At 41.1% G+C, this 23,486-nt stretch overlaps 1 protein-coding gene across 1 annotated transcript; it reads right to left on the reverse strand.

Moving 5' to 3' along the window:
• Positions 1-19,545: 19,545 nt before the first annotated feature.
• LOC118495106 (extracellular calcium-sensing receptor-like) lies at positions 19,546-23,148 on the reverse strand. Its single transcript, XM_036001519.1, has 5 exons — positions 22,949-23,148; positions 22,398-22,693; positions 21,224-21,429; positions 20,876-21,097; positions 19,546-19,593 (listed from the first exon to the last, which is right to left on the reverse strand). Exons 1-5 carry the CDS (start codon positions 23,062-23,064, stop codon positions 19,546-19,548), a joined length of 888 nt encoding a protein of 295 aa, XP_035857412.1. The 5' UTR covers positions 23,065-23,148.
• Between the last annotated feature and the right edge of the window lie 338 nt (positions 23,149-23,486).

A 23,486-nucleotide genomic window follows, 5' to 3' on the forward strand; every position in this document is an offset into this window, starting at 1 on the left:
AACTCCAACCCATGACAGGGATAAAGATCGGACGGTTGTGGACACTGAACAGAAAGTCATGCAGTAAAGATCCATCTGAAAGATCTACCACAGTTGTCACACCATCCATTAGGCGCAGGATGCTGCCTTGTTCTCACATCAAAGACCTCCTCTGAGAGAGGCACAAAAAGACACAACATGAAAGCATCTGAAAGAAGAGAGGAGAGTAAAATCTAACTATATGCTGAACAAAATGCTTGCTAATACTAATACCAAAACTAAAAGAAACTCACAGCAATACCATAACTACTAACATATCTACAAATTAGAAAAACATAAAAAATGAGGAACAATGAGTTAGGTTGGTCAGGAATCGGATATAGAGCCATCATTGATCACATTGGAGTCTGTAGTAGAGGATGGTAGACTACATGGATAGTCATGAAATGAAAAACAATGCACCATTATCACATCAATATATATGTAAAACAAAACATTAAAATTACACTTACAAACAAGGACGGGACTGACAATAGTTAACAGACATAAAATTACTGACAACACTTTGAAAATCATATAAATATCAAACATTTGTATATGTCAGTTCTCCAAATGTAAAGATACATGTTTTTATCTGTTAATTTATATCATTATAAATTCAATACTGTTTTAGGGAAACTATTAGGCATCGAAGAACGACAAGACAATCGACAGATGATCTTTGGGCAACTGTAAAGAGTCATAGTCCCATTCTTTGAAAATGTCTATAAATTAAATGCATTACTCAATGACTGTAAAAAAATCATTTCATAGAAACTCATCACAGTTAAGTACAATCTGGCCAAGTCGCTAACACAAAACCTCATTGTACAGGTGCTGGTGAGGATCCACGAAATGCAGACCTCAACGTACTGGAAAGTTCAAGCAGCGCCAGAAAAGAATAAGGCAGTATGGGCCATATCTCAAGCAAATTCGGCATTTCCTCCTGACGTAAAATATACATGAACTGCAACTAAGGCAAAGGATGGAAAGTCATGGTGAAGGTCCTACGCTGCCCCATAAATAGTACTGACCACCAAACAGCACAGCAAAGTCATGAGGAAGTACCACAAGGAATATAAAACATGAAATAGAGGAGATTTTCAGATAAAACATAATTCTAGCTACTTTTCACTTGTCGCTACGAATGTACCTTCAATACACCAAACTTGTAAAACAAGTAAGTTTTATGAAAGTATTGATGAAGCTGATGATGCCAGCAAGTGACCACAATTACCCGCATAGCTACTTTATGTGATATCATGGAAGATAATCTGGCAGCAGGAGGTGACAGTTGTTCCTACCATCTAAACTCCCATGATGGCGGTAGATGAGTCACCTCACGAATCTAACAGACCAGCATCAAGAGGTTGTTCTTGCACAGAATGACAGAGAGAATTCACATTTACAATATTATTAACTTTGTTGAAAATAATTTGCTTAATTAACAATAACTGATTGGTATATTAACCGTACTTTGAAACTATGTTTGTCAATTATCAAATAAAAAAAACCCCTAACATTTCTTAATATTGATTTTGAAGACAATGAATCTGCATAAGTGAAAAGCTAAATAGGACAATACAACCTGAATGAAGAAGAAGCTGACTACAGTACAAGGAAAGCAAACCATAGTCTCCATTCGGTGCATAGGGCGAAAAAAAAAATTTAAAAAAAAGTACAGAAAAATCAAGATTGACAGGCTTTACCCTCCTATCCTGTCCCCAAAACACAGGAAAGTACCCCAAATGAAGTCACCAAGACAACTAAGCTTCTAAACATTTCACAATATATTAACAGAATAACCCACAAGTAACAGACTCAGCGCTTGAGACAATATCATAACTCCAGGCTATATAACATGATAAATGACACCACAATGAGCTCCCAAAATGAAAAATATCTGAATTGTAACGTGAACCCAACATGGGCATTTGCTAGTCACTCTAAAAAATTAAATACTATGGTGATATAAAAAAGAAGTCGTTGAAATTAAATCAAAGTTCTACTACATAACATAAACAAGAAGTTACTCTAAAGGCATTTAATGAAGTGTAAAACCTATTTGAAACTAAGTATAAGTTTTTGTAACTAATACATAACAACAAAACCTAAAGCAAGCTGTCAAAAGCAATCTACAAAATACCCTGTTACCAAGGTGAAAATTGCAGACTATAGATGCAGATTCAGTCACACATGCTCAATCATCTGTCAACAGTGTCTATAAACAAAAAACAGCAGCAACATAAATGTTTGATAGGGGGCTTGGTGGAGTTATTCAATCTTACTTACGACAGTACAGAGGCAACTCTATTAAGAAGATGTCCAAAAAAATCAGCACTCAGCAAAACTCAGATTTTGTCAAAAAAAAAGCAGTAGATCCGACCTTCTTCCTAGGCACGGAGTCATGAGCTGGATAAGTCAAAACAACAGGGACATATTAGCTGAGCGGGCCAAAAACGCTTTCCCGCCACGGCATCACAACTCTCGACCGCGCCTCGCAAGAACCTCGCAGATAAATCAGCGGTAAAAGCAGCTAAGCCAAGAACAATCATGGACAAATATCAACGATTCTTTACACGGCAGCCCTGAGTACACAGCCTCTCTTATGGGAACATAATCATAAAAACTCAACCAAGACCGATTCTCGGTGCATGACTTGGCGCCGCGGACGTTGAAAACACCCAGGCTCCGATGGGCGCGTTCAATCCCATCGGAGGACGTCGCAGGTAAGCCAAACTAAAGGTCGGTAGTACGAGTGAGAAAGTCCATGAAAGAGAGTACAATTTGGCTTTCTCTTGGAGAGTTAACAAATCTCAAATATCTGAGGCAGGCCCACGCATATTCAAATATGCAAACCTTTCGGCACGTATCAGACTCCACATGCATTCTCCATGTGCTTAAAAGTGCTGCTGCAGTTGCCGAAAGTCATGCTCGTAAGCAAGACCCTACATTCAGCCTCCCTGCATACGTTTCTAAGTCTTTCACATCGGCTAAGAAAGAGGGGACTCCATCAAATACACAAATCACAAAGCGAGCACCGGAACTTGATTAATTCAATGTCGTTCATATGCGGAAATAGGCCATTATTAAATTCATGACTTAAAATCTTGCTCCATTGTTAGTCGACAGGTAGTCAGCACTGAGGACCCTAGCGTCACACACGGATTGAGTCCTCGTACACACTACGCACAACACGGTTATCCAATGTGGCTTGATTCCTTGCCTCCTTACCAGTACTCTATATTTGTGAGGGCCAGGCGCAATATCAACAAATAGAAAAGTACTTGTCAGTTATTGACTGTTCGGACATACTATACACATAGGAATTCACTGAACGGATATTTTCAAGTTTGCTTGGAGAAAGTTACTACTTTGTTTTAACAGGAGCGGAGAGAACTCTATACAAGTACGCAATTCTGCACAACCTTTAATTTTTTACTCGATCCGGGTCAAGTGTACCTAGGCTACACCTAGGGACCTTTATATAAACCTATCTTTACTGTCGTGTGCAAACTTGTGAGAATGGTAAACATTATTTCTAGGAACACAAACTTTACTACCCAAAATGTCTACAAGTTAATCTATTGTAACCAAATAAGTGTATCTGTTGGGTTCTTTGTTGTTAAACACATTGTCACTATTATTAAAACAACAATTTGCGGCCCTTTCGATGAGAACAGAAAATACTCTTTTAGTTTCGGATTTTAAATGAGCAGTGACTTCCTGGAGTCTATTAATCAGCCCATGTAAAAACAATAACAAGTGTCAGATTTGAAGACCAAGTTTGTTTGTCACACATTAAACAAAACAGTATAACATTAGTGAGCATTTGAAGATGCACTGATAGGCTACAAGATTTTTGTACTTTAGGGACAGACGCCAGGCTTGCGGTTTCCCTACTCATTTCCATGTCTTTGTGGCCTAATAATAGTAAGAAAATCACGAATGCTTACTGTGTATGAATACTCCAGGAGTATGCTGTACAAAAACTTTCAGTACAAAGGGTATCCACTCATCACCATTGAGCGTAGCTCCAGCAGAGTTCAGGAGACTGGTTTCAGGCCGACCCAAATGGCTGTGAATCCACTGAATCGTTATACAGAAGAGACTTGGCACCAATCATGATCATCTGCCAATTGCGTAGTGTCCAGCTTGTGGGACAGATAAAATATAATTTGGAATAAATACTGTAGAAAAGGACTTCTCATAGCACAATCAAAAGATTAGTAATGCTATGTTACAGCAAGTAGTATGTTTGTATACACTAAGGGTTATAAAAAAGCAGTGTAATAATATTCACCAATTATAGTGCATGACTTCTTGGAGTCGGAAGGTTGGGGTCTAATAGACTTCCGCTTAGTACAACATTTTGCCTACCGAGGGACGACACATTGTCCAGACAGCGCCAAAAACTGGGAAAGCAACGGAGGCCGATACTGGCTGTAGTGCAATGTGACAAAGGTAGTACAGGATGCAGGAACACATAGTTCGAACAAAGGACACCTGCACCAGAGGACATAATACAAGGGCGATGATAGACAGAAAAAAACGATCCAATTGAACTCCTTTTTCCCCCTATCCTTTCTTTTTCTTTCTTCTTCCTCCTACACACGTACCATAATGGTTAAAGGTTACAGGAAAAAAAAAAAAGTAAGAATACTGCGAGGGCAAATCAAAATACAATAAAAAGCAGCATCACATAAAGCTGAGGTCAAAGAACCTAAGAATAGAGATTACATTACATAGTAAACTATATGTCTATCACAAAAGTGTTGTAAGAAGCATCTATAAACAAGATGATAGCTGCGTATACACGGAGCAAAAACCCTCAGAGGGGCAGAGCAAACGAAAAACACAGCTCAAGACTTTGGTTTCCATGAAAGAAAACCTCTAACAGCTATTACACGTTATCTAAATGCCCGACTACTATCTGGATAGTCTGCAGTGTTAATATCACACAATCCTGGTTATTTTACTGATGTCTAAGTTGGCTCAGTGTATGCACGAGCTCAACTTATTGTCGCCAGTGTGTTGAGGCCCATAAAAAAACCACCAAGAAATACTTAGGTACTTAGGTGGATTAACTAGATATAATCGCGCTTCATCGATAATTGTATTAAAATGACCTTAGTCTAGACGATGTGCCATCGCTTGTAGTTGTGGTTGGCAATTTCTGGATGCTGTTTATAATATTTCTGTTGCGGTTTCCGGTTTTGTTGTTTTTATCCTGAATTGTGTATGTTTGTTAATTCCTGGGTTCTCTGATCTCCTGCGTTGTCTAGTGTTGTGTCACGTGTTCTGTGTTTAGTTGATTTACAGTGTTTCTGTCGGTTTTCTGTTGTCCTGTTTTAGATTTGATAGTCTGGTTTACTGTCTTGCCCATTTACTTCCTGCTGTTCCCGCAGCTGTTTTGTATTCTAAATGTTTTTTCACCTGATTGTACGTGTTCCTAAGGTTATGCTCCTACCTACAGTATTAGCCTCTGTGTTTCCCTTTGTGTCTTGAGTCGATTGTTGTTAGTGTCTTCGTAGGTAAGTTTGTGTTTTCACCCTGTCTGTGGCACCTTGTGTTTGGAAATCTTCCCAGCGTTTACTTTCGCTCCTGTAAGTCAGACGCATGTGGGTTTTATTATGCGGTGGTTTTCCAGTCTCTATGCTGCGGGTTTTTTGTGAATAAATCCTCGAGCTCAAGCCATTCTGCCTGCCTGTTGCCTTCTCTCTGCGTTTGGGGTCCTATTATTACTGCCCAAACAAACAATGTAGTCGTTTTGTTATATGACCTAATTATTTTATCCTGCTACAAAAATAAAACTGGCAATAATCTTGGCAGCTGTTAGCATTCTTAAAGACCATGTTAACCAGTGATGTGAACAACACCAAGAAATCCACTTTAGTAACAATCGTGAATCATAAAAAAAAATACCGCCATCTACGTTTAAAACAGACAAAACGTACGGTAAATAACATCTATGCAGGTGCCAAAAAAAACTAAATAAGCAACACTAAAGACATCTACGTACAAATAATAACACTGATTTGTTTTAAGAGTATAGCCAAAAGGGAAACGGGAGTTAAAACTGTAAATTTACATCCAACGTCTGTTCTGAGGTTTTTAAAAAGTAGTGAGAGAACGGTGGGGTGTGAATCGTTAACATTCCACTTTTGTTGTGAAAACCTATCCTGAACAATCGGACTTCCATCAGGTAATCATGCAATGTTTCACTAGTTTTCCGCCTGAAGATTTTAATCTGCGGAACCAATCTCCTTTCTCTGGTGCTCCCTTTCTTATCATACTTTGGCGTCATCGAAATGACTGGAGCAATTTACAATATGTAAATATTATTCTATTCTCTACTTTTTCTTCAGTGGAATCTCAAGCATTCATACCTCTTTGATAGAAGACCAAACAATTCCAGGACACCAATATTATGATTGAATCTCCAGTAACCACCACAATGAACAGCTGCATTTGTGAAAAAGAAACACCCACAGAAATTGAGGAAAAATCGCACAGTCAGACAGATCGACACCAGTGCCACCCTTTATTCTTCAGATCTGAAAAAAGAGAAAATAAAAAAACAAACATTTAACATAGAAAAACAGCAAGACTGAAGGGGGCAAAGAAAGTTTCAGAGTAATCTCTAAAAACAGCCAGTATGTCCTCGTTTAAAACACCCATCAATCCTCTGCTGGCATTTTGATAATGTGTCTTCTCAAACACCAACTCAAAACGGAGCATACGAATGATCTCCTTTTTAACATAATCTAATGCAAAACCAAGTAAACCGAGTATTGCCTTTGAAGCCAAGCCTGATAATCTAAATCATCTGTGTCATAAACTATCATTAAAACTATTACGTGGATGATCTCCTTGTTAAAAGTTAAAATGAAACGAGATCGTGTACAATCCGATTTTAGTGAACGAAACGAGAATATTCAATATGTTAACATTTATGTGGACAACATAAACACCTAAAATAGTGTTTTACAACCACTTCAAAACGTAAAATGTTTTTAATGTAACTTTTTCCCCATAATGCAGCATCAAAAGATTTATGAAAACACACGCCACCCCCAAATCTTTATTAACAAGCAAATTCCAAACGTTGATTTATTACCGAGAATGAAAGACTAATACTTTAGTATTTATATTTCACAAAAGATATAAAACCTCCACCCAACAGTTTTGTTGGTGTTTTAATTTTTATACAAAAAGCTATATTATCTAAATGTCTAACACAGGCCCATTGTTTGGAATTAAGAAAACCTAGAGAGGAATATAGCTTTCCTAGCTTGCAGCCAATCACTAAAACAGAGGGCCAGCAGGTTGTGTTTTATTAACCTGATTTAGCATCCTATGTGATATAAACATTTTAATATCAACCAGGTGACCCGTCCATGCGTATAAACTAATGTGCAGCGTTAGTTTGCTTAGAAGGACGATGTAATGGGTGAACGTGAGACACTTGAAGCTAATTCTGTGTCAACAACAGACAAATGGATGTAAATCTTAACGAACCCAAAAATATGCAATACAACAACATTTTTAACAGCTTAATGAGGTATTTAATGGCTGCCTGAGCGTAGAGCAGCTCAGATACTTCTTGGACAGCAACCAGCCCTATAACCCTAGCCATTTGGCTTTAACGATTGTATCCAGCAAATGTCTTCTTAGCAGACACTGAGAGAGCTCTGAAGAGAAAATGGCCTATACACCTAACTTATAACGTAGCCACCACATTACAGCTCATAGTGCAAACTCAGTAGTAAACACAGTAAGAGGGAATAAAACATGCTCAGGCAGTGTGCTAACCTTTATAAAAACTTGGAAGCAAAACACATGAAATGACTGAAAGTACAACGGTCTGCAACATGATCAGCCACACAGCCTCCAGATCCACTGAAAGTGGAAGGGAAGGTAAGAAAAAGCAAGTTGCGTGTGTCTAATTAGTTGATACTGTAGATTTAAATAACCACTCCTTGCGGTAAAATAAAAGTTTACTTACAGTTAGTATCAAACTGAGTGTGTGTCTACAAGTTGTCTACTTCAGAATTAGAGTCGGTACCTTGGAAGCAAGAGTTAATAGAATGGTCAATTGATTAATCAAGAAAATTCTGCCCACATTAACTGATTAATGAAAAAAAAATAAATGTTAGTTGGTCAGCCCAATACAATGACCATTGCCACGAGTGGTCTTGTGAATGGTGTGTAGACCTGCGTGTTGCAGTTGCCAGTACCTGAGCCTAGGCGCGGTTGCTCGGCTCTGTGCTCTGTCTTTCGCAACTGCAGTGGTGCTCTCCACTCTAGTGCTGGACTGACCGCGGGTCGGTAAAACGCTACCTTGGGTCTTCTCAGTAGTCATGTCTCAACGGGGGGTTGGTTCCCAATACAATCACCACCACCAGGGCCTGCTCCTCTCTCTCCCCCACAACCCCCTGTGGCTCCGTGTTCATCTACTGGACAGCGATTGCCTCTACCGAGCTGCCACTGGTCAGGTGAGGTCTGCCGGCTGCCATCTGAGTGCACCAGTCGGAAACGTGAAGACAGTTAATTTATAGCAAACACAGTGACAATGCAGGCAGATACACACACACACATATGCATTAATCTATGCTTACAAGACGGACCCTGAAATTACTTGTTGGATTTTTGTGTTGTTTCCAGCAAGTATGTATTTTTGATGAAGCATTTTTGGAACTCCACAGCAAACAAGTTACAACACGATCATCCACCCCACACGTCCTATTAAGAGCCTATCTTGAAGCACTCTTTCGACTCATACAGGCACAATCTAAAGGACCTGAACGTGTTTTTGTAAAAATGATTGGTGTGGGGATGGGCCTACTAATTTTCTCAACTCAGGACTACCTAAACGTTAAAATTTAAAAGGGGCATTTATAGGTCTTTAAGATAGTTATGAATGTCAATCTGCCAAAAAAATTTTTTTAAGTATATAGTGAAAGATGCGCTTTTAAGCCTTTTTTTATAGCACGTGGGGAGTAAAAGAAAAATCTGCCAAACAAAGATCCCCAGATTGTTGCGTTCAATAGGCGTCACCATGTGAAAATGTGTCTTCCTCCTTTACTAATGTTTAGACGTTAAAATACATGGAGTCTTTCCACTAACATCAGTAACCCTAACTTTAACACTTACTAGAAAGCAACTATTGAATAGACGCTATCTAAGGTAACCATGAAAACAGCAATTTCATGATCTATCAGGTACAAGAAGAAAATAACACCATTCTACCAAAATTATGTAATAAAGATAATATAGACTAATTTATCATATCTGATTTTTTCATCAATCGACGTATATTTATTCAAAGGCATTCTGTCTTCCAATAAAGATATAAATACAACACCACACTGACAGACACATGGATCCTGCTGCTGGTGACAAAATGGGCAACGATTGCAAATTTTTGCAGGGAAATCATCGCGCTTGTCCGCTAACCATGGAACAGCAGACCAGCGTGTTTTATTCAGGTCATGGTAATCAATACAACATATGCAACACATTTCTTCTGCATTCTTTAAAAACAAATATGTTGTTTGCTTTTGTGTTGAGGGATTTTTTTTTCTTCTGCCAGCCGACTAAATGTAGCCTTGAGAAGGGAAGGCATTTAACCCTATAAACTATTCTAGGCAATGTGGCAGCAAGGTCAAATGGATTGGGTCTTGGCTATGCATGAAATGGCCGATGTATACAAGGCAAGCATGTTATTGTTATTTAGTGTCATACCTTACTAGCTCTGTCTGAGGGGTATGTTTGCTTGCTGCTGCTCAGAACAATTTAAAAACAGTTCCACAAGAAAGTCAAGATGAACATTGAGGAAGATGAAAAAACCGACCAAAGGCAGGCTGAAAACTTGTGACACTCTAAAATCACCAGAATGCATGTAGTTTTATCAAAAAGCATGAAAAACTGGCCAAAAGGATCCTGTGGTTTGGGGTGAGGCAAGTGATTTTAGTATAGGGGGTCATTTCTTTCTGGAGGTTCAGGCCGTGAAGTAGGTGTGTGGCCCAGATCTGGATAGGGAAAGAAACAAAGTTCAGATTCAAACATGTCTAGTTTGACAAGTGATTGTGAAACCTTGGAGCGAAAAAACGTAGAAAGGGTTTTGTGTGGGGGAAAAAAGGGTGGGCTTGGTTGAACGGGGTTAAAGACCAAACAAAATAACAGAGAACCCAAAAAGACAAGCTCCACACAGGCAAAATAATAATACAAAACCCTGACAAAGAAACATCATTCACGTCATTCAAATACCTAAACTCTAGACGATATAATATTCAGAATCATCAATGATATATCCATGGCAAAAACTGAAGGTAAAGGGACAAGTCAGCCAAGCCAGGTCGGGTAAAGGACTAATTGCACAAAGAAAGGAGTTAAGAATCGAGGAATGTGCAGGTGATGTAGTCCACAGAAAAGTGAGCAGATACAACACCCCTTCAGATCAGTAAAAACACAGCACATGACTTAGCTGCGCTGTGTTAAAAGGCTGGCAGAGGAAGAAATGGCAGTAGGTCACAAGAGAAACACACACCGACCCAATACTCAAACCCAGCAACAAACAACTGAAAAAATCCAAACCAAAACTCCGACCTTAAAGTAATAAACACTCCCACACCACAGACATATGAAAATGTGAAAATGCATAACACAACTACGCACTTAAAAGGCACACAAAGGCAGAATGCCCATCGAAAAAACAGTGGTTATATGGGTGTTTAACAGTTCTGTAAGTGTTCAAACCAGAGCTTAGAGATGACAAAGGTGTTAACTTAACCTGAATCAAAAACCAACCTATTAATGAAGAATGTTTTAACCTAACGCTCCCACTAAGACTGTAACATGCATACAAAGTCAGTTATGATTCTGAGTAATTCTTCAGTATTATTTGTCAACTCTTAGTGAATCATGTAAGTGATAATATTGTGTGCCTATCTCAGTATTATATACATTCTTGCCAAGAGGAAGCAGCTGTTTTCCTAACAGATGCAGGGCCGTCCGCATTTAAGCCTTCATTCATAACAACAACTGAAGACATGAAAGGGAGATAGAGAGTGGAGACATTCCGCAAAGGCCGAATACCGACTTTAAACCCCAGCCGCCAGCGACGAGTAAACCATCTATATATGGAGCCCTTCTCTACCAGTAATCTACCAGGCGCTAGTGATTAAAGATTTATACAAATGAGAACGATTTCATTTTAATCCTTTGAAAATTACAGAAAGCATTTCTGACAACTCTTACTGCTTTTAAAAAGGTATTTACAGGATCATAAAAAAACCTCTTCTTAAAAATATTGATGAGTTTATTGAATGAATTTTCAGCATACAACTTGCGCCATCAAATAAATCAACGTGAAGGGAAGTTAAATGCACCAATTTCTCAAGATTTTTAAACACACCCAAGATGATAGATCTATAAATTTGCAAAAACAAAAAATAGAGTGAGGTGGAATAGAGTTACAGTTGCCTAATGAACAAACCCTCTAGTGGGCCATCCAGTTCAAATACTCACTTTTTGTAACTTGACTGTATGAAATTAAACAAACCAAATACACAAAAGAACAAAATATCTCTTTTCAAATCATGTTTGGACCAAAGAAAAACAAACTTAATTTGGTACTTAACTTAAGATAGTGCATCTCCCTCATTTGGCAACTACACAGCCTCAGGCAGTCTAGGTGAGCTGGAGGACAAGCGTCGTGGAAACTATGCAGGAGGAGTATACACACCAGCAAGAAAGGAAAGTGGGACAAATGTGAAAAAGTTCTGGTCGAACAGCCATGGTGACTTCAAAACAACATTATTCAAGGCCAGGTCCTCCGAAAGCGCATAAATGAAAAAAAAGAGGAATAAAAAGGAACAAAATGAGACTGATGCGTACATTTTTTTTTTGTAGAGAGGACAGTGCGGCATTCGCAGGGTAAATGCCTTTACAACTGATTTAAGTGACAAAGAAGATGATGACAAACGATTATGAATATAAAAGAAGAGCCAATTGTAAAGATCAAAATTCTTGAAAATAATTAAAGACTTAAAAAGGGGAATCAACAGCTATTGTGTCAAGCAGGGATGTTTAATACAAATTCTTGATTTTTGTGTATATCATAAACATTACATCCCACAATTCCCTTCCCACAATACCTTGTGTTACAACCCTAACGGTATATGCAACTTTAACAATATTAAATGCAGGTATACCTGATCCGATAGGGCGTTGAAAGACTTGATACAAATGAAACACACCTTATATTGTAGGAATCAACTCTTCAATCCCACCAAAATATGAAGATACTACATATCTTTCTGTATTCATTTTTTAATTGTTGATGTGCATGTGGTTAAAACCTTTTCTATGGTGTGTTACGTATCATGTAATATTTTTCTGTTCGATACCTAAACAATGATGCTGAAAAGGTTTAAGACTAAGGTATCAAGCCCTCAATCTTTCATCATTTCATCATAAAAAACCTGGCCACAGGAGAATAATGATTTTAGACCAATAAGGCTTTCTACCCTCTGTTGTGATGAGTGTACATTGGAGAAGCTCATGGTGAAGAAAAACTACGGCTGGACGTAGGCCCAACACGCTAGATCCCTTCCACAGCCGGTTCGCATACACACACATAGAGAGGCACTGATGATGCTATCAACAGATAGTGAACCTAGCGACTAACACTGGAGAACTGAGGGCCTATGCTAGACTGTTGTTTGTAGATTCAGCATTCAAGCATTATAACACCCACAGCCTCAGGTTCTCCTGAATACACTGAGCTGATGGAAATGTCAAACCCCTTCATCACTGCGTGGTAACCACTCATTCCCAACAAGCTTAGTACCAGGCAGGTCAGGTTGTGAACGACCCCTGTCGAACCATTGGACCATCAGTACTGCGCCCCTCATAGGGGTGATGCTTCAGGTTCACCGTCCTGTCACCCTCTATCACATATGAATGTCCAATGCCGCACTACTACAAATGAGATGATAAAGTTTTCCAATGAATACCGCCAACTGGCGTTTTAAGTTTGACATCCATCAGTATTTACGCAGGTTAAAAAACTGAGATCCAGACCTTGTCCAGGTAGTGCGACCAGAAATTTCCTCATCCTCAATGTCCAAGAACACAGAGTGGCTGAATGGTATTTTGACCCCAAATAGCAATCGAGACCCCTCAACAGTGGTTAATCCATGACACACCTATTAACCAGCTCAACTCTTAAAATACAGTACTTGGGGATACAATACCCAACCAACCGGACCTGGAGTGTTCAGATAGAAAAGGCCTGCACTCTGGTTATGGTCCAACAGTGGCTCACTTTTCTGCTAGATAGGCTGAGGCGTCCTTAGGTGTGTCATACCCGAAAAGTGTTGCTTCCTCTTCTATACTGACGCACCAGATTACCGGCTAAACACAAAAGGAGCCATGAAAAATTCTTGGGGAAGTCAGACCAGATCCCACACCCAGCTGTCTTTGACAATACTATCCAAAAGGAGGCCCTGAAGATATCGACAGGGACCCCACCAGTGTCCTCCCCCTGCTTACAAAGGCTCACCCTTCAGGCAGAGCTTCAGAGTCCCATGGTGCAAACTAACCACTTTTAAGACTCATTTGTCCCCCTCTCACGTCAAAGCCCTAATGGCAAGCCCAAGCTATACCCCGAAATGCTGCTTTTATCTGACACGCACAACATGTACAATTTTTACTTTTCGTTTACCAGGATTGTTCTGTGATTAATGCGGCTTTACCATTACTTCACATATGACTACTATATGATGTGTTGATACAAAGGGCCGTCAGCTGCAAGTATGTTGGCTGGTGGGCCATGCAAAATAACACAAACAATGCAAACATGATAGCGATGTCACATGGAGTAACATGCAACAGTCTAGTGTCCTGTACAATTTCTGTATGTATGTATGCACGATGTGATGATTAAATTCTTTACAACAGCAATAGCTACGTTACTGTTGTCCACAAAATTCCTTACGGATACCAATAAAATAAAGTTAATCTACTACTTATCATATCAGTACCTATTGAGCATACATAGGGACGTAGGCTTGAAAACATGATAGTGAAATAACCGTGGACAGTGTCACGGAAAAAACTCGTATTGTTATATAAACTCACATCGAAATTTCATACATATGTAAGCCTCGCAAGATTCATTACCATAAAATAGCCAAGTATTAGGTAGGTTGATTAAGAGAAAGCTCACCCCCATTTTGTCCACATTCTCCAACTATCTGCCAGACAGTTAAGACCAAGCGGTCAAAGATGGAAGGTAGTAGTTAGAACCAGGATTGATAGGTAAATAGCAATGGTGTATATCAACGAAAGCACACAGCAGAAGTTACAATGAACGATCACTTCGCACCACTGCAATAGTGCACTAGATAAGAAAAATTGTAGAAGTATAATGTAGTTTCAAGGGTCCATGACTTTTGACGTAGCACAATAGAGGAATTCTGGATGATAGACATGATTAGCAGGGCTCTGTTGGTGGACTTAAAGGAAAACAATCAGGGGAATCTGAAAAAATTAAACAAAAAGGGCTTTTCCCAGTCGTAATGTATATTTGATTTAGTACAGTACATCAGCTATGTATGAGGAGAAGAAAATACCTGTAGCATTGCTAATCTCTCCCTCAGGACACAGTAAACAATATAACGCAGATGGGTTTCCTTTCTGCAGCACTTTACGAGTTCCTGGAGAACAGCTGTCAGTACACTGACACAGGAACCTGGCACATAAAGAAAAACAAACTCACACATATTCAGGTGCACTCCAAAACTTTTTCAATCCTGTCTTAAAACAATACTTACCTGTCAATATTTTTATTGTCAATGTAACTGCTGGGGGACAAAATTCTTTTACACAAAAAGTATTTGTTTAAAATGTGTTCAATGGTTCAGCTGAAGCTAAAATGAGGCTTCAACAGTCTGAGTTAGACAAATCAAGTGGTTGTCTTTTCAAAGTTACAGTCTAACATCTAATATGGCGCTGACCAAGGGCGCTTCAGTGATTTGGTGCGCTCTGTTTGTTTAGTTTTTTTGTAAATTGAGTTTTCTGCTGCGATACCCAAAACTCTTTCACCAGAGATGAGCTCATTTTAAAAATTGAGTTTTCAAATTACTCTACCCACTTTTCTTGCATCTTCCGTGGATTTATTAGACATTCTCGTCAAATGTGTGCTCACTGTGGCCCATGCAGTGAAATGACGGAGGAGAAGATGTAGACGTGCTAGCGTGCTCGTTTGGCTTTGCAGGCAGAAATTTTACACTCCACTACCTACCTACATTAACAGTGGCTGGTGTAATGATGTAAGAGTGATACAGCACTGTTCTCCTGTTCTATTTTGTATAGGCTTCGCCCTCTAAAAGCTGTTGCTATTGGGTTTATCCCTCGCGCATGTGCAATAGTGAAGATTTCTTTCGCGCCCTTGTGCCCTGCTTTATGTCGGCAGTCATGGTATATTACAGCTGCTAGACCAGAGATCTGCTCCAACTTTTTCTTAAGCGACAAACAGTATGAAGACTTCGAAGTACAGTGGTGTCCGCCTGTGTACCAGCTGATGGACTGGCTACATCCTGCTGTCAGTTCTCTACCCAAGCCCGTAAGCCAGGCTGGCACTACCTGCAGACCGCTTGCCAGTTCTGCGCCTGCCTACCGACGGAGGAACTGAAGCGGACTGACTCCATCTTGGCCCTTGGGGTTGAAGGTAACCGTGATGACAGCCGGTCGGACCGACAGGATACCACCACAGGTGACACCCAGACATCCCAGAAGGGGATCTCTTCGGCTCTCCCTCCTCCCCGTTGGGAGAACTGTAGCTCCAAACAGAAGTGTATTATGGAGCCCTGGCACTGTGGCTCTCTCTGTCCCTAGAGCGGAAGTCCGTAGCAGCGACTTTCTCCTCCGCATCAGGCGGGCCCCCTGCCCACGGCTAAGCTTTTTTTTTCTCAACCTGTGTGGATGCTGAGTAGGCATTCTCCCAACGGAGGAGACTGAGGGCACCAGTGTCCCGCTGTGCACCGTTTACCAGGTACCACGGCGACATTAAAAAAGGTTTCCCAGTGGTCCCGCTACTGGGGCAGAGCGCACGAGCGCATCCTGGTTCCCGACTCTGGTACAACTACTTTCAGGGACACCATGGCAGCTGCCATGGCACAGGGACGCACTGTTGCAGCTGGACGGTGCAATCTCCCACCCCCCCAGTAATAAGCCAATGGCTGTTGCCCTCCATCTGAACGAGAACGCTTGGCTAGGTTAGAGTGTCTCGTTGCGCTGTTTAGGCAACAGCTCCACCCTGTGGTTAAATTGGGTATGTTGATCTGTAAACAGAACAGTCGGATTAAGTCACAGACTGACTAGCGGCTTTATTCATTCAGCGTGTTACGCTGGACAGTGGTGCGCTTTCCAGCGCTGGTGTGTGTAGAAAAGCTCAGACCCCACATCGTGTCTTCTGCCTCTTGTGTTAACCTACCCTCAGACACTGCTGGATAATGATTTGGCTCCATCTAGTTAAAGCGTATGTTGCGGCCATTTCGTCTTGCCACAAAGGCTAGGGAGAGAGATGGGTTTTTGCGCATCCCTTGGTGAAGTGTTTGTTGAAGGGGGTCAGACGACAGAAACCTGTTGTTCGTCACCTAGCACCTCAATGGGATTTAATCCCAGTGCTCTGGGCTCGGGCGTTTCCATTTTGAGCCTCTGGCACAAATCTCTCTTAGAATGTTGTCCTTGACAACAGCGCTGCGCCTAGCCTTGACGTCGGCTAAGAGGGTGAGTGACTTATGCGCACTGTCGATCTTACCATCCTGCCTTTCTATTATAGAGAGGGCCGGAACGTGGATACTTTACAGCCAAATCCATCATTCACGCCAAAAGTCATAACAAACTCTTTTCCAGTGCACGTTATCTCAGTATGTTTTATGCACGGCAAACGTCAGACACAGCAGCTGTCCGTTCACTACAGAGAACACTCACAAGGCGCTGCTCTTTAGAAACAGCGGCTGTCTCACCGGCTGTGTGAGGCTATCACCCAAGCCAAGTGCAGAGGGAGTGTATCAGCATCCATGCCCCCCCTCAGAGGCATGTGAGCATCTCCATGCCCTTTCATCCTCTTCTTCTGCGTGATGTGTCTGAGTCCTCTATGATTCACTCGGTCTTATCCGCACTTAACGGCAGATGATGCACTGTTTGATCTGGTATACCATCGTCTCCATCCTCCTGCACCACAGTGCCCGTGAGTAATGTGCTTTGCAATAATTAATGATGATATTAATCTTTAACCATGGAGCACCTTCAGAATCCATGCGGCAGGGCCTCACGACATTAAACAGGCCAGTCATGGAGATCAGGTTTTTAACAAAACAATGTAAATTTTGATACATAAAAACCTGTATAGGCTGGAGGTGCTGATGGAAGAGTGACTCTACAGCACTGTTCTACTGTTCTATTTCGTATAGGCTTCGCCCTCTAAAAGCTGTTGCTATTGGGTTTATCCCTCGCGCATGTGCAATAGTGAAGATTTCTTTCGCACCCTTGTGCCCTGCTTTACGTCCGCAGTCATGGTATATTACAGCTGCTAGACCAGAGATCTGCTCCAACTTTTTCTTAAGTGACAAACAGTATGAAGATTTCGAAGTACAGCGGTGTCCGCCTGTGTACCAGCTGATGGACTGGCTACATCCTGCCGTCAGTTCTCTACCCAAGCCCGTAAGCCAGGCTGGCACTACCTGCAGACCGCTTGCCAGTTCTGTGCCTGCCTACCGACGGAGGAACTGAAGCGGGCTGACTCCCTCTTGGCCCTTGGGGGTGAAGGTAACGGTGATGACAGCCGGTCGGACCAACAGGATACCACGACTGGCAACACCCAGACATCCCGGAAGGGGATCTCTTCAGCTCACAAGAAACAAAAAACCTGTACAGTGTGAGTATAGGAATAGGAGCTAGTTTATGCTATCTGCTTCTGGACCTTGGTGTCACAGGTGGCATTGACTACATCAGCTTCACCCATAACCCAATAGCAACAGCTCTTAGAGGGCAAAGCCTATACGAAATAGAACCATAGTTATGTATTGTAACTCCAGATTCCATGAGTATAGGCATAGCCTAGCCCTCTAAGATCCAGACCACTTGCTTCACCAACATTAGCTGAAGAAAAATGTTGATGTTGGGAGCAGATCTCTGGTCTTGCAGCTGTAATATACAGTAACTGCGGATTTAAGAGAGGCCCATGCAGGGGTGCGGAAAAAAACTTCACGACTGCGCAAACACGAGGGAAAAACGTAATAGCAACACCTCTTTAAGGGCTATGCCTATACTCATAGAATCTCGAGTTACAGTACGTAACTATCCTTCTGGAAACCTTCTTTATCAACTGCAAACCCTTCTACTCCCCCAATGAATTTGCTTCATTAATTCTGGCTGGTGTTTACATCCCACCACAGGCCAACGTGCAGTAAACAACGCCATAGGTGTCGGGGCCTTGTCATTACCCACTCCAGAGTGACCCCCCCCCCTCCTCCACTACAGAACCCTCGGTATTCAGGAAAGAAAAGTCAACAGATGTTTTAAAAAACAAAAGTAGCTGGACCTTTAACACCTCACTGGAGACATGTCATGTACCAGCCTGCTTCAAGTCTTCCACCATCATTCCTGTCCCCAAGAAAACAAAAATCACGTCACCCTGACCTCTTTGTTTGTGAAGTCTTTTGAGCACCTTGTTGTGGCTCACCTCAAAACCCTCACTGACCCGCTCCTGGACACCCTGCAGTTAGCCTATAGAGCCAAAAGGTCTGTGGATGATGTAGTCAACATGAACACAACGCAGTCAACATGGCTCTTCATTTTATCCTCCAGCAGCTGGACTCCTCAGGAACCTACACCAGGATCCTGTTTGTGGACTCACTACAGGACAAGCTGACCCAGCTGCATGTGCCTGACTCCACTTGCAGGTGGATCACAGACTTCCTGTCTGACAGGAAGCAGTGTGTGAAGCTGGGGAAACACGTCTCTGACTCTCTGACCATCACCACTGGTTCCCCTCAAGGCTCCTTTCCTTTCTGCTCTTCTCCCTGTACACCAACAGCTGCACCTCCAGTCGCCAGTCCGTCAAGATCCTGAAGTTTGTGGACGACACTACACTTATTAGACTCAACTCTGGTGGAGATGAGTCCGCCTACAGAGGGGAGATTGATCACCTGGTGACCTGGTCCAGTCAGAACAACTTGGAGCTAAATGCTCTGAAGACAGTGGAGATGATTGTGGACTTTAGGAAGCTAAAGAAGTTCAACCTGTCAAAGACAATGATGGTGCACTTCTACACTGCCATCATCGAGTCCATCCTCACCTGCCCGATCAGCATCTGGTACGCTGCTGCTACTGCTAAGGACAAGGGCAGACATTCGCTCTGCTGACAAGGTGATTGTCTGCAATCTGCCATCTCTCTAGGACCTGTACGCCTCCAGGATGCTAAAGCATGAAGGAAAGATTGTAGCTGATCCCTCACGCCCCAGACACCAACTGTTTGGACCCCTCCCCTCTGACAGGAGGCTGCGGTCCATCAGGACCAAAACCTCAAGCCACAAAAACAGTTTCTTCCCCAGAGCAGTAAGCCTCACCAAAAAGGCACCGGTCCCCCACACATTGAACCTTAAGCCTACATCCTGTCTGCTGCACAATCCATTCTATATATCCTGAACTTTTTGCACATCCCTCTACATTGTTGTTAATGATGATGATTGACTTAATGTCAAATAGTTATGTATATGGTATTTGTTTGTGTATTTATTGTTTGTTTATTTTATATTATTGTTTTTTTATGTATGGACCATCAACCAAAGCAAATTTCTAGTAAGTGCTACTTACCTGGTAATAAATGTATTTCTGAATCTGATTCTTTGTACAAATTCCTTTTTCTTTTGTTACCATCACTCTGCTACAGCTTAGCAAGGGAATACTTTTTTGGAAAATATAAAGGAAGAATTTCATACTGAAAATACTGTAACTTTGTTTTGGATCTCTTCACAGTATGGACATGAGGAATATACAATGACTAAAAGTTATTTCATTGTACACATATCATACCCTTAAAAGGGTAACTACCATTTTTTTTTCAACCTGGAACCTATTTTCCTATGTTTTTGTGTCTAAGTGACTGATGGGAACAACAATCTTTGAAATTTTTCCAGTATTAAGCAAGATCGCTGCAGTCGGCAGCGTCAAAACAAGCTACAATGTAAGTTAATAGGGCAATTTGGCTCAGCTTGTGGATTCCTTCACAAAAGTGCTCGTTTTGCCACTGACAGGCTCTGATTAATATTCTAAGTGTCTGACAACATGGAAAGGATCCCTTCAGAGATAGACCTTTAAAACCTCTTTTAGACCTTTCTGTTTAACCAGAAACAGCTCTGAATTCGCTAGCGCTAAACCCACCAGACTCCATTTAAAAAAACAATACTTTTAACGTGTATAGAGCCAACATTTTTTTTGCATGTAAATCGGTAAACTGTGTTGATTTCAACCAAAACTAGAGTTGTGATGGTTGGAAAAGTGGAAAGACGACCCAAAACGGCTTTTCGTAGTTTTATTTTGTTTCTGTCGACTTTGAATGAAGTGTATTTTACGATGCTAAAATTACTGTTTATTTACATGAAGTCTGGTGGGTTGCAATGCAGGGATCTTGCTTAATACCTCACCAATTTCAAAGATTGTTGTTCCCATTAGTCACTTAGAAACAAAAACATTGGAAAATAAGGTCCAGGTTGAAAAAAACGGTCGTTACCCTTTAAGATTACCATATTTTATGTTACATTATTGCTTTTGTGCTCCTTACTTGTGTCCCACCGGCCACCCAGGTGAGGTTCCTGTTGATACGGAACTTCTGGCCCACTGGCAGTGATGCATCGTATTGCCCTACTGTCACCAACTTAATACTGCCACTTTCACTTTTTTGCCAGTTAACCAGCTCGTATCTGGCCACAGGATCACCGTTGGCATCAAATGACACATCATAACCATTTTGGGAAAAATTTACTTTCTTCAGCTGAGTAAGAACCTGTGAAGATGAAATAAAGGAAAACAGTGAGAGAAAGCAATTAAATAATGTTAAATAAAATGAATACCTCATTTCAGAAATTAAAGCAAAAAAGGGCATTTGGGTTTTCATTTATGTTCAACTGACCTCTTTTGACTCTATCCTGGTGAATTTGTCACACTGAGTTGTAGAATTTGTTTTCTGGCACACTGCTTTATGAATGGCATGAGCTATTGCATAAACAGCCTTGTATACCATGTTTGTGATCCGGAGCTGAGATGTGTCAGTGTACGGGCTCTGGAGCGTCTTTATGTCTTCAGTTCCATCACACACTCTCTCATCTGTGGCTGCACCTGAAACACACAGAGACAGAGAAAGGTGTATTTTTAGCCTTTAAATTATCATTGTTTCTTTCGTGTTTTTTGTTCTTTTTTGTTCCATTTAACCTGCCAAACAGCAGCATCTGGTCCTGCTCTACCAGACTCAGGGACAGCCTTATCACACAGGCCATCACAGTGCTGAATTCTTGAGCTCATCACTACGACGCTGTCACTTTTCCTTTATACTTTACAACTTCTTATTACACATACATTTACTACATGCCTGCTGACGTTGCAGTTTATTCTTTTTTGCAATTATGTACACTTTGTCCAGCACATATATATTTTATTTTATATATGTTATATTTTACCATTATGTTTTTAACTTTGCAATATTTTATGTCTTAGATACTCATTTTTATTGCATGATTTTCTTTTCCTTTTTACATATTTAATGAGCATTGTTGGAGGGAGCCTGAGATCTCGATTTTCCTTGCCAACGACTACTTCTCTGTAATTGTTGTGCATATTACAATAAAGAACTTAAAAATAAAAGCAAATAAATGCTCAGAAATCACTGTCACTATAATAACTTCACACTTACTGTAACTAATACATGCGAGTAAGTAAAAATTTAAGGAATTGATTAGCACTTTAGCTTGGAGACCTGGAGAGTGTCTACTGTGTGCTTGTGTTCAGGACTTCAGTATTGACATTGTGAAATCACTGCAGCAAAGTTCATACATAATCTTCACCAAGACAGCAGAGTGCCTACATTTTTCCTGAAAGATCATCATAACAAGTAAGATCATTCACAGAGATGAGATGCACCTTATGTCATTTCCCTGTCAATCTGGGGTTTCGTCTTAAAGCAGCTGCTGAGTCTTTAACACAGGAAATTCCACTCAGAGAGAATCAAAAAACAACACAACATAACCACAAGAATCCAACTGTGAGTGCTTCTCCTATGTTAAAAATCAACTCCCTTTCAACTTTCTCACTTTTTCCCAGCCTGCAGTTGAATGCATCCTCCCAGAACTCAGTAAGCACTGGAGAGGCAGCCACTTTAGAAAGAGAGAGATCCAGCAAGAAGTCTCTCAGACCTGGGATGACAGATTTCTGAATGCCAAATCCGATGGCTCCAGCACAGAAGCTGAACCTCAGCAATTCTGTGTCTGTTACCCAGGCTTCACTGCCTATCCACTGGCGAGGTGGAGATGGCTCGAGCGACAGCTCCTCCAGCAGAAGCCTCACCTCTCCAAAGGCTGCAAATGCCACAACAACCATAGCTGTCGACCTGGAGAAACATTTAAGATTTTTCAATTTATATTGAGATAGGTAACACAAAAAGACATAGGATTTGGTATACTTAAGTATTTGGTCTGACGGAGCATTTGTATAACAATAGCAGCGACAAAAAAACACGATTTAAAAAAAACATTTCCAATTTGCAACTAAGATAATAAATAATTTTACATTTTACATTTACAATAAATTGTACAGTTGCTGTGCTTTTGTTTGCAGGTCAGTGTCAACACAGGGAACATCATACCTGCGGATAACGTCTGCTACTCTCTGGATCCTGCTACGTGGGTGGGTCCGATAGAAAGATTCAGAGTATTCCACACAGATCCCCTCTCTGTGTGCTGCGTCCAGAAAAGACGCCATACCATTATTGCCATAGTCCGAATCTGACCGGACAGCACCTATCCAAGTCCAGCCAAAGTGTTTTACCAGCTTGGCAAGCGCTTCAGCCTGGAACTGATCACTAGGGATTGTTCTGAAGAAATTTGGGTACTGCTGCTTATCGGACAGACATGCACAAGTGGCAAAGTGGCTCACCTAAAGGGAAATAACAGTGTGACTATTTAACAGAACAGGCAAAAAATATACACTAGTCGCTATTACAGAAGGTTTCCCAGAAATCCAAAATATTTACTTGAGGGATGTTAAAGGGCCCGATGATGCGCGACATGCTGATAGATGGTGAGGACCCAGTCTCACCAACGACAGCCATCACCATACCAGATTGTGAGCAATTGTCGCCGGTGTAAAACACTGGGTCCAGGCCATTTGAAAGCTGGAATGCC

The sequence above is a fragment of the Sander lucioperca genome, chromosome 5 (assembly GCF_008315115.2).
Source record: "Sander lucioperca isolate FBNREF2018 chromosome 5, SLUC_FBN_1.2, whole genome shotgun sequence".
Classification (NCBI taxonomy): domain Eukaryota; kingdom Metazoa; phylum Chordata; class Actinopteri; order Perciformes; family Percidae; genus Sander; species Sander lucioperca.

Bases quoted from the DNA above. Each gene is read 5' to 3' on its own strand.
- LOC118495106 (XM_036001519.1), bottom strand. From the start codon at position 23,064: ATGGCGTCTTTTCTGGACGCAGCACACAGAGAGGGGATCTGTGTGGAA. The intron at 22,694-22,948 runs GTATGATGTTCC...ATGTTTCTCCAG, and splicing joins GTAGCAGACGTTATCCGCAG to GTCGACAGCTATGGTTGTTG. The intron at 21,430-22,397 runs GTGAGAAAGTTG...TGTGTGTTTCAG, and splicing joins CAACTGCAGGCTGGGAAAAA to GTGCAGCCACAGATGAGAGA.